Source organism: Xenopus laevis, chromosome 2S, assembly GCF_017654675.1.
Source record: "Xenopus laevis strain J_2021 chromosome 2S, Xenopus_laevis_v10.1, whole genome shotgun sequence".
Lineage (NCBI taxonomy): Eukaryota > Metazoa > Chordata > Amphibia > Anura > Pipidae > Xenopus > Xenopus laevis.
In genome coordinates, this window is record NC_054374.1 from 142,162,408 (window position 1) to 142,176,124 (window position 13,717).

Genomic DNA, 13,717 nt, shown 5'->3' on the forward strand with positions numbered 1-13,717 from the left:
GTTGTTTCAGAAGACTTAAATCTCTATAAATTTACTTGTCGAAATAATTTGCTCACATGATTTATTCTCTTATATTTGAAATTTTTATTCAATTGTTATATTAACAATTTTATTTTTTTTGTACCTTACAGAATTCCATTCGCCATAATCTATCCCTGCACAGTAAATTTATGAGAGTACAAAATGAAGGAACTGGTAAAAGCTCTTGGTGGATCCTCAACCCTGAAGGAGGGAAAAATGGCAAATCTCCTAGAAGAAGAGCCGCTTCTATGGACAACAACAGCAAATTTGCCAAAAGTAGGGGAAGAGCTGCCAAGAAAAAGGCATCAATGCAGTCTGGCCAGGATGCCAGTAGTGATAGCCCTGGATCACAATTTTCCAAATGGCCTGGAAGCCCTAGCTCACAGAGTAATGATGACTTTGAAACATGGAGCACATTTCGACCTAGAACAAGTTCCAATGCCAGCACAATCAGTGGGAGACTCTCTCCTATTATGCCGGAACAGGATGATCTTGGAGATGCAGATGTACACAATCTGGTGTATCCTTCATCAGCAACCAAACTGACTTCTACTTTGCCAAGCCTTTCCGAAATGGGAAATTCAGAAAATATGGAGAACCTTTTGGACAACCTAAACCTTCTATCACCAAACACTTCAACACAGTCCTCACCTGCTTCAATGATGCAGCAAAGCGGTTATTTATTTACATCGCCAAACACAAGTTTGGGTTCCCCCAATTCTGAATACAGAAAATATGGTTATGCTCAAACTGGCATAAACCCCATTTCACAGATGCCTATTCAAACCGTTCCAGAGAATAAGTCAGGCTACAGAGCTGTTGGCCAATATCCTGTTCCTGCTGGACTTCTTAAGGAACTTCTAACATCCGATTCGCCCCCGCATAATGATATTTTAACGCCAGTAGATCCTGCTGTTTCACAAGCCAACAGTAGAGTCCTGGGACAGAATCCATTAATGGGACCCTCGGTAATGTCAACATATGGCAGTCAGCCATCCCACAATAAAATGAGCAATCATCCTCACTCACATCAACCTAATCGCCTGACGTCTGTCAATGGTCGTCCCATGAGCCATAACTCTGGCATTACCCGCTTATCTACAGTGAAAACTTCAGTACAAGTGCCTATGTCTCAACCCATTCACATGACAAGCATGGGTTCTTATCCAGTGAACAGCTGTAATGGCTATGGAAGAGTTGGTATTGTGTCCATTCACCAGGAGATCCTTCCCAGTGACTTGGATGACATGTTGATTGAAAGCTTGGACTGTGACATGGAGTCAATTATTCGCAATGACCTTATGGAAGACGGAGAAGCAGATTTTAACTTTGATAGCATATTACCTAACCAAAGCTTTCCTCACAGTGTAGCAACAACCACACACAGCTGGGTATCTGGGTAAATGGTAAGTATCCTGTTAGTACAACACTTTAAGTCTTATACACTAAAATCAGTAGATATGCTACATAGGTGGTCGTGGGTTATGGTCAATGTGGGATGGCTATCACAATGGAGTCAACACTGAGATGGTTTCTCATGGCTAAAGGAGACCTGACTACCAATATAATGTTTTATTGGTATGAGGTGTGTGGTTATGAAAGAGACAGCCAGATACTATTCCGGAAGCAATTAGATTGTGTTATACTATTCGAAAGATAGAACCACTTCTTCCTTTTTTTTTTTTTTTTCTAAAATTCTGTGTGTAGCAGAATCTTAGTCTTGATCGGTGGTTTGCCAGCAAAGGGCTTTGGATCTGTTGTAGCATAACCTTATGTTTCCATGTTCGTCTAAAAACTGTTTCTAGAGATGTAATATAGATAAACTACCATGTAGCCATGCCACTCATGGTTCTCTTCACATTTATAGGAAGAAAGCTTATACAAAATAATACATTTCCTACTATTATCTTATTTGTAGTTTCAGGACAAATATATACAGTCTGTTAATGTATGTTAATTTTTTTTGGTGATACTTTTAGATACTGGTCTTTTAAATATCTGCAGCCAGTGGAGATAAGTGAAGATAAATTGATACTATTATGATATTTACTTTAATAGTGCAGGCACCAGTAGTAGTAGTGTTGCGTAGATCAGTATTAAGGTGATATGAGGCGATGAAAATATATTGGCACTTGTATAGGCAGTCCATAAGCTATATCATATCCATCAGGTTTGATTTTGATGGAGTACTCTCCCCAATGGTCTATGTTGGCAAATATTAATTAATTATTGGGCATATCCGTAAAAGATCTGCTTGTTTGGCAACACTGCCAGTTGAGGGGATCTTTATATGTATGTCAACCTTTAGGCAGGTTACAGCATTTGTATTGGAACTATCTGAAAAGTTCCATCGACTTTTATTCTCTCTCCCGATCTTTTAGGGCTAGTCCACACGGGGAGATAGCGACGCGTTTGCGGTCGCGGCGACAAAGCGCCGCGACAGTCGCCGCGACCGGCGCAGGCGACAGTTTTGTATGGGCGCCTATGTAAAAACGCCTGTGCTAACCACACGAGGCGATGCGCTTTTCAACAGTCGCCTGAAAAAGCCTGGCGAGGCATTTTCAGGCGATTGTTGAAAAGCGCATCGCCTCGTGTGGTTAGCACAGGCGTTTTTACATAGGCGCCCATACAAAACTGTCGCCTGCGCCGGTCGCGTCGACTGTCGCGGCGCTTTGTCGCCGCGACCGCAAACGCGTCGCTATCTCCCCGTGTGGAATAGCCCTTATTAGTGGGTACAGATTAGGGAACAAAAGGATTTGAGGGGGCTATCTATTTTTAGCATGAGACTGAGCTAGAATCACAGTCAAGAGAAGTAGATTGGGCTACTTGAATAAACATGTATGTAGGTGATATTATCACTTGTCACATGACCTACTAAAATTGTGTCGAAAAATAATGTCCCACCTGTTTTAAGACTCCCTGATAGCTCCATGAACTTCCAATACCTTTATATTTTTAAACAGAGTAGACGTAATTCTTTATTAATTCACTATATACATTTTGTAATAATTAATATTGTGTATTTAAAGACTCTATAACTTTGGTTTGATTCAAATTAATGAATACTCAACAACAAACTGTATTACCGTCACTCCTGCACCACCAAATGACGGGTGTGCATACTGGATGTACTTGAGTGTAAAGCTAAGGATAACCGTCCCACTATATAGAATTAAGTAGACAAGTTTGTCTTTTTTACACTTGTACACTGTATATAAATGAGCATAAAAACTGCCCTGATCCCTCCTCTTATTTTTTCTTGTAGGTGTTCTGACAGACCCTATGGAGATGAGAGGAAGAAACGGCCAAAGATGTCCCGTTCCCTTCTCCAGTCGCTTTTTTTTAAAAAACTGTACATATTTTAACAGAGAAATTGAGTTTTCTTAACAGAACTTTGACCAGGACATGCAGGTTTTGTGCTGCTCTTGGACCTCTTATCACTTTAAAGTGCCAAACTGACTAGAACATGTAATGAATACATGGCCGCCATCATATTCTGCTGTGTGGGTGCAAAGGCAGCAGAGAATCTAAGGGATAAATGCAGGTCGCTTCATGGTGCTCCAGGTGCTTGCATTGGGTTTGAGACCTGCCGTGCAACAAAAGGGGTTCAAATAAAATCTGCAGTGCAAGATACACTTCTGATGCTTCAGAAATACACCCTAAAACAATGTCCTATCCATCACAAAGTGGCAGTTCAGAACCACATAACCTCCTGCAATGTATTAATGCTGCCTGCTGCTTTCTTAATCACCAAATCCTTATTATTTAGCCGCAAGATTGACATTTTTTTAGCACACATGTTCCCGAGGGCTGATGCAAACATGGCAAGCCTTTCCTGTGCTTTCTGATGCAGCAGTTGACCTATTCAGCTTTGATCAACAGCAAGAGTGTCTTAAATCAGAGTTTTCGGATTTCTTACTGAATCATCCTAAATGAATACAGCTTTGTTTTGCTTTTTTCCGTTGACCCAGTAAGAAGAGTCTGTATCCTCCTCGTAGGCACAGAAGTTAGAGTGATACATTGCCGTGCCAAGCATACCCTCAGATGATTTATGTAGAAAATAAATTGAAAAAGAAATAAATGTAAAAAAATGACAAATATGCTTTTATTATATGTATAATATTTTTAAGCCGTTTCTTATTGATCTGTTTCTTGGGGTATTTTCAACCATGATTACAAATGTATGAATTTAATCTTCTAAGCTTATATCTGCACTGTTTTTGTTTTTATGTAATACAGGTATGTTGTCAGTTATCCAGACTGCATGTAACCAGAGGGGTTTCTGAATTCAAGGGTCTTATAAAGCTGTATTAGTTGCTATCAAGCACCCGGTACTGTCTTATTATAGAGAGGGAAAAAAAACCAAATTGGTCAAAAATGAAGTTTAAATAGGACTTAATATGGAAACTTAACCATATTGTTGAGCTTTCTGGATAATGGGTGGTACCAAGAATAAATCCCACTCCTCTATAATGAAGTTTGATCCAACGGAACTGGAATTGGGCGCTTTTTTCATGTTTAAATAAGAAATGATGGGTTCGAAATGAGGAAAATTATGTAAATGAGAATAATTTTGCATTAAAGTTCATGTTCATTTTCAGACAAATGTCCAAATATGAACGACCAGTGTCAATATATACATTTATCTAATTGATCTTTTAAAGATGTTTTAAGACCACTGCAACGGCTCTTTACCTGGTTCTATGTTTTCTATGATTCCCTGACCCACTAGGCTCCGACCACCCAGTTGCAGAAAAACCAAACGTGCAACTGCGAATGTCCCTTTCCAGTCGGGTTAATTTGTCTTTGATACGATGGCTAAAAAAAAATGGCCGAATTGTAACAAATATTGTTACAAACATATGCAGATTAACCGACTCGTAATTGTGTGCTCATGGTGTGAAGTCACAAGCTGGGGGTTAGCTGCCTTCAGGTTGAGGAGTTAACGGAGGAAGTTACATAGTTAGATTGGGTTCAAAAGAGACCAAATTTCATCAAGGTCAACCCCTCCAAATGAAACCCAACATCTATATATACATACACTGACCCTTCCATACACTCACATGAACTATTAGGGATGCACCGAATCCACTATTTTGGATTCGGCCGAACTCCCGAATCCTTCGCGAAAGATTCGGCCGAATCCTAATCTGCATATGCAAATAAGGGGTGGGAAGGGAAAAACCTTTATTATTTCCTTGTTTTGTGACAAAAAGTCACGCGATTTCCCTCCTCACCCCTAAGTTGCATATGCAAATTCGGATTCGGTTCGGCCTGGCAGAAGGATTCAGCCGAATCCGAATCCTGCTGAAAAAGGCCGAATCCCGAACCGAATCCTGGATTCGGTGCATCCCTATAAACTATATATACATATCTATAGTAACTATAGAATTTAGTATCACAATAGCTTTGGATATTATGTCTGTCCAAGAAATCATCCAAGCCATTCTTAAAGGCATTAACGGCAGTGCATTCCACAACCTCACTGTCCTGACTGTAAAAAGTGGACTGGTAAATATCCTTTTTTTTTTTACATATACATCTGCATATAGCTTCTATACTGATATCCATGAGTACCATAAAGTGTTTAAAATGCTTTATTAGCCTGTATAATGCTTGCCCCCCTCCCAAGGCACGGTGATTCCAAGTGCTTTGTAAACTTAGATTCTCTTGCAGTGGGAAGTGAACGTTCTATTTATTTTTTTTGGTGGCCCCGCGTTTTATTACATATGCTGGTCTCAAAACCCAGTTTACATTTCAATATTGTATTTATCTACCATTTCACTTGTATTTAAATGACCTGTTTTGTCAGCATTCCTGGCTTGAACCTTAAGCGGAGAGTAACTGGAATGGCCTTTTAAATGATAGCACTTGTCAGCTGCTTAAATTGGAAATTCATTGTGGAACAAGAAATTGGCTCTGATTGCTTTTTAGACTATTATTTCTGCGTTTTCTTTACTTTTTTGAAATATAAGGTTTTTTTTGTTTTGTTATTTAAGAAAAGTGAAAGCATTATTGTGCCCGTGATTTCAAACCAAAATTGGAAACCTACTTCAAGGTTGGCACCATTCCTGGCTGTTCATGTTAAATATGCTATGAATTAGGCACATGTCCCATGTGTTAGACTTGCAGCACAGGAGGATATTCCAGAGCATTACATGTTCTCCGCTTTCCTATCTGGTTACTATAACAATGGTAATTAATGGGCCAATGTCAAAGTCCACACTATTTTCCTGTAATTTTTGTACAGCTAGAAGTTATTTGTGCGCCATCTTGTCTTTCAATTATTTCTCTGTGTTCTCACTGACGGGCAACCTTTGTCTGTTATTTTAAGCCTTATGGTGGCCAGGCTACAAGTCTTACTTAGAAAAGAGACATTGGGGACTGAATTGAATGACCACCTTTTCATATTTTATCAAATATAGGGGCATTTAAGCTAAATACAGATGTGTATTATATCATTGGACAGGATACCTCCTGTCCTGCACCTGAAGGAACCAGTTTGTTATTGAGTTCTTTTGTGCTGTGTCTTGGCATGGAATCATACTGCCCCTTGGCAAAGTAAGGTGGGTAAATCCAAAGCTCTGCTCTGGATTTAGGGCAGTGGTATACACTTAGTGATTCTGGGTGCTTTATGGCCATGTTTTTAAAGGAGAAACAAGCCCTTTACCAAAAAAAAAACCCTACCCCCCACCCCACATAGACCCTTCCCTCCTTTTCCTCCCCATCCTATGTGCCCCCCTAGGGGAAATGCCCTTCACTTTTTACTTACCCCTCGGTGCAGAGTCACAGCATAAGAGTTCACGGCAGCCATCTTCCTGGTCGTCGGTAAGCTAAGACGAAGACTGGTGAAGCCGCGCATGCGCAGTTGGAGCAATTTACCTGTTTGCAACAACTGCGCATGCGCTGAATTGGATGGAAATTGCTGGAAGTAGACACAAAGGCCCAGAAGATGGCTGCGGTGAACTACAATGCTGTGACTCTGCACCGAGGGGTAAGTATAAAATTAGGGCCATTTCCCCGGGGAGGAGGGAGGGGGTTTACAGGGGGTAGGATTTTTTTTTGGTAAAGGGTTTGTTTCTCCTTTAAGTATTCAAAAATGTTATGTGATGCCAAAGCACCTTTAGCCTTACCCATTAACTTACCTTTGAACAGTGACATAACTGGCACACTACTACAGGGATGTGCAGTAGTTACCCCATTGCCTTTAATTGCTGGCATTTCAAAAGCCATTCAAAGCATCTGAAATCGGCCTGTGTACCATTGTGATTTTGGCATACAGTGGTCCAGAACATAAAAATATATTTGAATGTTGCAACATTGAGTTAAATATACTAACAGCTTATACGCTAAGGGGGCAGATCTATATAATTTTTATGTTTATATAAGGGTCAAATAGTAAATTCTAAATTGGATTTTTGAACTTTTTTTTTTCCGTCAAAACTCTCAAATTCGAATTGGGAATAATCCAAATTTGATTCTAATTTTAATTCGAAAATCAAGATTGATCAAACCTTGACTCTTGGAACGATTCGAAGTTGACTATTCACCCCTAAAAACCTGGCGAATTCATGTATAAGTCAATGGAAGAGGTCCAGTGACCCATTTGAAGATGTTAATAGCCTTCCTGACAATCCAAGTTTTTTTTGTCTAAAGCGATTCGAGTTTTGGAGTCTGTAACAAATTTGTTAGAGTTCAAATTTTTTAAAATTTATTAGAGGAAAAAAAACATGAATACGAAATACGACCTTTGATAAATGGGCCTCCAAATTTCCCATACAATCTGTAAAATGCTTCTCCCTATGGCTTAGCAGTATGATAAAGATAAAGATATCCTTATACAGATGGAGTAAGGGGTACCGACTATCCCTGAAGTGGAGCATTCATTGTCCCAAAAACAAACCGGGTGCATCATCTACAGAGTTGATAAAATTGTGTATACAGACTTAAATTAACACCGATGGTTATCCCATGCCTGGAATTGGCCTATCGGTAAGATCCTGACGGGGCTGTAAAGCCACCCACAGAGTAGTTGCCACTAATTTCCATCCAAAACACATCTCATGTTCTGAGGAGCGTTGGTCGCAGCTAATTCGTTGCGTTGGTCTTTTTATGTCGGTATTCTTCTGCCAGTAACAAACATTACTTCTGAGGAATATATTGTGCCCTGTGAGATCTATAGTGTTTCTTTTATATATTTCACAGCAATTTTCTCCCTCAGGTTCTTGTAAGGTTCCAGAGGGACCTCCTAGTCATAGTAACATAGTGAGTTAGGTTGAAAAAAGACACACTTCTATCAAGTTCAACCCTTTAACTATAGTTTAACCAGTTGATCCAGAGGAAGGATAAAAAAAAAAAACATCTAAAGCCTCTCCAATTTGCCTCAGAGGGGGAAAAAATATCCTTCCTGAATCCAAAATGGCAATGGGACCAGTCCCTGGATCAACTTGTACTATGAGCTATCTCCCATAACCCTGTATTCCCTCACTTGCTAAAAAGCCATCCAACCCCTTCTTAAAGCTATCTAGTGTATCAGCCTGTACCACTGATTCAGGGAGAGAATTCCACATCTTCACAGCTCTCACTGTAAAAAAAAAACCCTTCGGAATATTTAAGCAGAACCTCTTTTCTTCTAATTGGAAAGGGTGATCGAGCGTCAGCTGGAAAGACCTACTTTCCACTATAAAACAAACCTCGGTTCAGTCTGAATAGAGATCTCCTGCAAATGGCAACATTTTCAGTGTATTTTTCCAATTATTGTACAGATTTTACATTTTTCTTGAAACGTGCAGATGATTATTTCTATGCAGCTTCGTTTTTATCCCTCATTCTATAGCTCTGTTTATTGTGTTCTAGAACATTGAGATCATTTTAAGTGAAAACCTTTATTGTCTTTGATAATGTACAAATTGTTTATATAGGCATATGTACATGCAGTTCTTGTTCTGCTTCACTAAGCTCTACAGCCTTTTATTTAATAGGATCTACATACAAAGATCTCCTTGTTGACATGGCAGAATAACGTGGCTTGTCTCGACCTCATGGGACTTTGTTCACATGGTTGTGGCCAAATAAGCTTCAGTTGTACTAAGGACATGGTAGTGAGTAGGTACCAGTCGGTATTCTGCGATTAAAGCACAAGTTCTTTGGACTTCAGAGATGATATTTACAGAACATAGACCAATAAGCTGGGGACACTGATAGTTTCTTGGAGTAAGATCTGCTTATCGGCTTAAAGATGAATTCTGCCTTCTGAAAATGGAGGGCAAGCGAAGGATCGGACCAATGTTGCAATTGTAAATAATGTGTTTGCACTTGTTAAACCACTGGAAATGGTATCAGTGTTTTTTTGTTTTGTCCCCCCCCCCCCCCACTGATATCATATTTTCGTTGATAACATTTCTTAACTTATGACTGATTTTGAATTAATCTTGTATTAAGTCTTAATTAGAAGCTAAAAAGTGGTTCATGCAAGCAAAGGAAATAAAGCGTTTCTGCTCTTTGTAACCAGCATTCACTCTCCACAGATACAATAAAACAGCAATACCGCTTCTCGGCGCATGTAAACTGCTTTCTATGTGAGTCGCTGCAATGTAATGTTTCTGTACTAACAAATCATCATTCAGTATCTGCTGACAAGTGCCTGATGTACTTACAGACACAAGAACAATCTGTTGTATGAAGCCATAAATGTATATAAATTATGCTACCAATCACTTTGTCCTCAGCTTCGTTTTTTTTGTTCATGGTTAGCATTTCTTTCTATGAGGCTAGAGGTCCCATTTAAAGGACAAGGGAAGTTAATCTAAAGAAGTAGCTAGAAATGTTGTATATTATGTTTTGTGCTTCAGTACCAGCCCAAGGGATCCACAGCCCTTTAGCAGTAAAGATCTGTGTCTTGAAAGATGCCCCAGTAGCTCCCCATCTACTTTTCTGCTGATTCACTGCACATGCTCTGTGCTGCTGTCACTTAGTGAACTGAGGGACCCACTCACAATATACAGTACACATAGAATAGAAATGTCACAATATAAGGCTGATTAGTAATTAATACAGATAATTACTACATGGCAGCACAGAAACCAGTGCAATTAGCATCAGAATTTAATAATCAGCCCTGTAGCATCACCTTATATTACAGACCAACCTCATTTTCTGCTGGATAATTAGTGATGACCCCTAAGCTTAGCTTCTCAACAGCTGCTCAGAGCCCACTGAGCATGTGAGTGTCACAGACACTTTCCAAGATGGTGACCCCCTGTGACAAGTTTGAAGTCCTGGATCATTGCTGCTATTGACAAGCTGAAACTTTAGGCTGGTGCAATAAGTTATATAAAATATTGCGTTTTTAGCCACATTAATTTTTAGGGTTTAGCTCTCCTTTGAGAGCCTCTGGGCTCCAGATGAAGAAAAAGAAAATACCAAAGCAAGGGGTTGCCGTTTCTCTCAAGCTGGCCATACATATACTGATAAAATCACTTTGGCCACTAGCCGTGCACAGATACAGAATGGGATCTATTTTCCTGAATACTTTGTAGCTGGGGCGGGATAACATAGACCGCACTCCGGTTGTGGCATACAATAGTTTTTTTTTCCTTCAAAAAAACTGCCCTCGCCAGTGCCAGGCAGCCATGTTTGGGCACATGCATCTGCATAATGAACGAACGTGCCAACTCGCTCATTATGTGCATGATGTGAGACTTGCTTATTATGCGCATGTGTGCTATGCAAGATATCAGCCTGCACAGGGAGTTCCCTCCTAGTGTGGATAACCTAGTGCGGGTGGGTTGAGTTTTTTTTGAAAAAAAGATGATTGACACAGAAGTGTGGGCTCTGCTAGTAGTATCTGATATATGGAATTCATTTGATATCATATCTTGCTATGCATATTTCTCAGTCGTAACCTTCCCTGGCAAATCCATGGACAGCAGGTTATTCTAGGAATTTGGATTTTGCCAAATTCATTGCCATCATATGACTTTGAAGCACTGGACAACTAAATAGGCTACAATATTATCATTATTATGATCAAACAAATCCAGTTTTAAAGGGATACTGTCATGGGGAAAAAATGAATCAGTTAATAGTGCTGCTCCAGTAGAATTCTGCACTGAAATCTGTTTCTCAAAAGAGCAAACAGATTTTTTTATATTCAATTTTGAAATCTGACATGGGGCTAGACATATTGTCAATTTCCCAGCTGCCCCAAGTCATGTGACTTGTGCTCATATAAACTTCAATCACTCTTTACTGCTGTACTGCAAGTTGGAGTGATATCACCCCCCCCCCCCAGCAGCCTAACAACAGAACAATGGGAAGGTAACCAGATAACAGCTCCCTAACACAAGATAACAGCTGCCTGGTAGATCTAAGAACAACACTCAATAGTAAAAACCCATGTCCCACTGAGACTCCTTCCATTACATTGAGAAGGAAAAACAGCAGCCTGCCAGAAAGCATTTCTCTCCTAAAGTGCCTAAAAGTTACAAAGTGATAAACCATAAAATATAATTTCTCATTGATTTGAATCTGGACCAATGTCCATTCCATTCATACCAAACTAAACCTAAAAAGTAAAAAAAAACAAAATTAGTCCTTAGTCCAGTTCACTCCTGCCGATCCTGCTGCAGTCTCCCAACAAATATTTATACCAAACTAAACCAGTGGTAGCACGCTTCTGTAGTAGTTAAACTGAAGATGCATTTATTATTGCTATAACATTTAAAGCATAAGCTAAAGACAAATACATTCAACTAAAGGCAGTAGAAAAGCAAAACCATCACCAAGCAAGCTCAATACCATTTATAACACCAGTTTTACACAAGTTTTCTCTTGGAGCCCTTAAAGTTATAATTCACCTTCAATCAATCTTTTATTATATCATAGAATGGCCTATTCCTAGCAACTTTGCAATTGCTTTTCATTATTTATTTCTTAAAGTTTATTAATTATTTCCCTTCTTCTGATCCTTTCCAGCTATCAAATGTGAGGCAACAATTTTATTGTTATTACTTTTTATTACTTATCTTGCTTTTAAGTCTTGCTCCTATTCATATTCCCTTCTTTTTTCCCAACTACTGCCTGTTTTTAGCCTATATAAGACCCTAGCAACCAAGTAGCTGCTGAAATCCCAAATCGGAGAGCTGCTGAACAAACAGCTAGATAACTGAATAACTGTAGAAAATAAGAAACAACAACTAATTGCAAATGATCAATGTCTACATCATTCTAAAGGCAAACAAACTCCCTGGACCGTAAATATTTTTGGCAATGGAGGTGGAATACGGTTTGGGGTTCCTTAGTGCTATCATGGTATATAAAAGTGGCAAGCAGACATCTGCCTGATCTACTTAGCAGATGCTTTTACATTGGGAATGGTTGTCTAGACCCAAAGAACTTCACAATATCTGACTACCAGGTCTTCTGCAGACACATGCAGCAGCAGCCTAAATATTCCTATGTTGTGAGATTTCAGATTATTGAGCTATTTTAATGTAGAAAGCACATTATCCTAATGCTGCCATGCATTGCAAATTTAAATAGATCACTGATCAGCCTTGAATAATTATATTTTAAATTGGGGCATGTGTTACTCAGATCATGGGATGCAAGTCAGCAGAAAAGAAGATGGGTGCTACTGGGGACATAATTGGAAACATAGATCTTCACTGTTAAAAGGCTGTGATGGTTTCTGGCTGGTACAGAATAACCATATGGGGCAAATATACTAAAGGGCGAAGTGACTAATGCTAGCGAGAATTCGCCAGCGTGATGTCATTTAGTTACTGGCCTATTTACTAACGGGCGCTGCCGTAAATTCGCTAGCGAAGTCGACCTACTCTAGCGCTACTTCGCACCCTTACGCCAGGCGTAGTTGCGCTATGGCGAAGGGACGACGTAACTACTCTTATTCTCTAACTTGCGCATTTTGCTGAACGTTACCTCTTGCGCCAGACTTGCCTTCGCCACCTCAGACCAGGCGAAGTGCAATAGAGTAGATAGGGATTGCTTCAAAAAAAGTTTAAATTTTGTCTAAGTCACAAAAAACGCTGGCCGTCTTTTCCTTTTTTAAGGGTGATAGGCTGAAAAAGATCGTAAATTTTTTTGGGTACACCCTCCTTCCCCCCTACATTTTCTAACATATGGCAAATCAACTATACAATGGGCACATGTGTAGGGCAAAATAACAACTCTATTTTATTTAATGAAGCTTTCCCAGGCTTGTGTAGTTTAATGTATTTGCTGCTACATATAGTCCATTCAACTTTAACTTGGCGCCGTATGCATATAAGCATCGCTAGCGTAACCGCTTTGCTTGACAAATTAACGCTAGCGCAAATTCGCTACCGTTCGCCTCCCTGAGCGCAATTTCAGATTTTAGTGAATTAGCTGCGCCCTGGCGAAGTGCAGTGAAGTGTGGCAAAAGCGTCGCTAACGCTTTTTCGCTGCTTAGCGAATTTGCCCCATAGGGTTTATCAATTTGTAGCCTTTATTCAGCTTTAGAGCCCCTTGAGTCATCATAGCACCACCCCTTAGTCATGTTTTTCCTTCATGGGGGCGGTGTTTTGACCACTTTATTGTTTGGCGTTTCTTAAGGCTCAAACCAGACCCAAACACCCTCATATCATTGCTGACATACCTTTAAAGGCCAGTAAAATAAACAACACAAATTGTTTCCTTAAAGCCGTATACATCT

At 39.7% G+C, this 13,717-nt stretch overlaps 1 protein-coding gene across 1 annotated transcript in view; it reads left to right on the forward strand.

Annotated features, from left to right (window-relative positions):
• Window positions 1–3,364, forward strand: part of foxo1.S (forkhead box O1 S homeolog) — a 43,739-nt gene extending 40,375 nt beyond the window's left edge. The window contains exons 2-3 of the mRNA XM_018250206.2: window positions 132–1,427; window positions 3,287–3,364. Coding sequence (XP_018105695.1) covers window positions 132–1,424 — 1,293 coding nt within the window. The 3' untranslated portion in view covers window positions 1,425–1,427; window positions 3,287–3,364. The remainder of the gene's footprint in view (window positions 1–131; window positions 1,428–3,286) is intronic.
• Window positions 3,365–13,717: the final 10,353 nt, after the last annotated feature.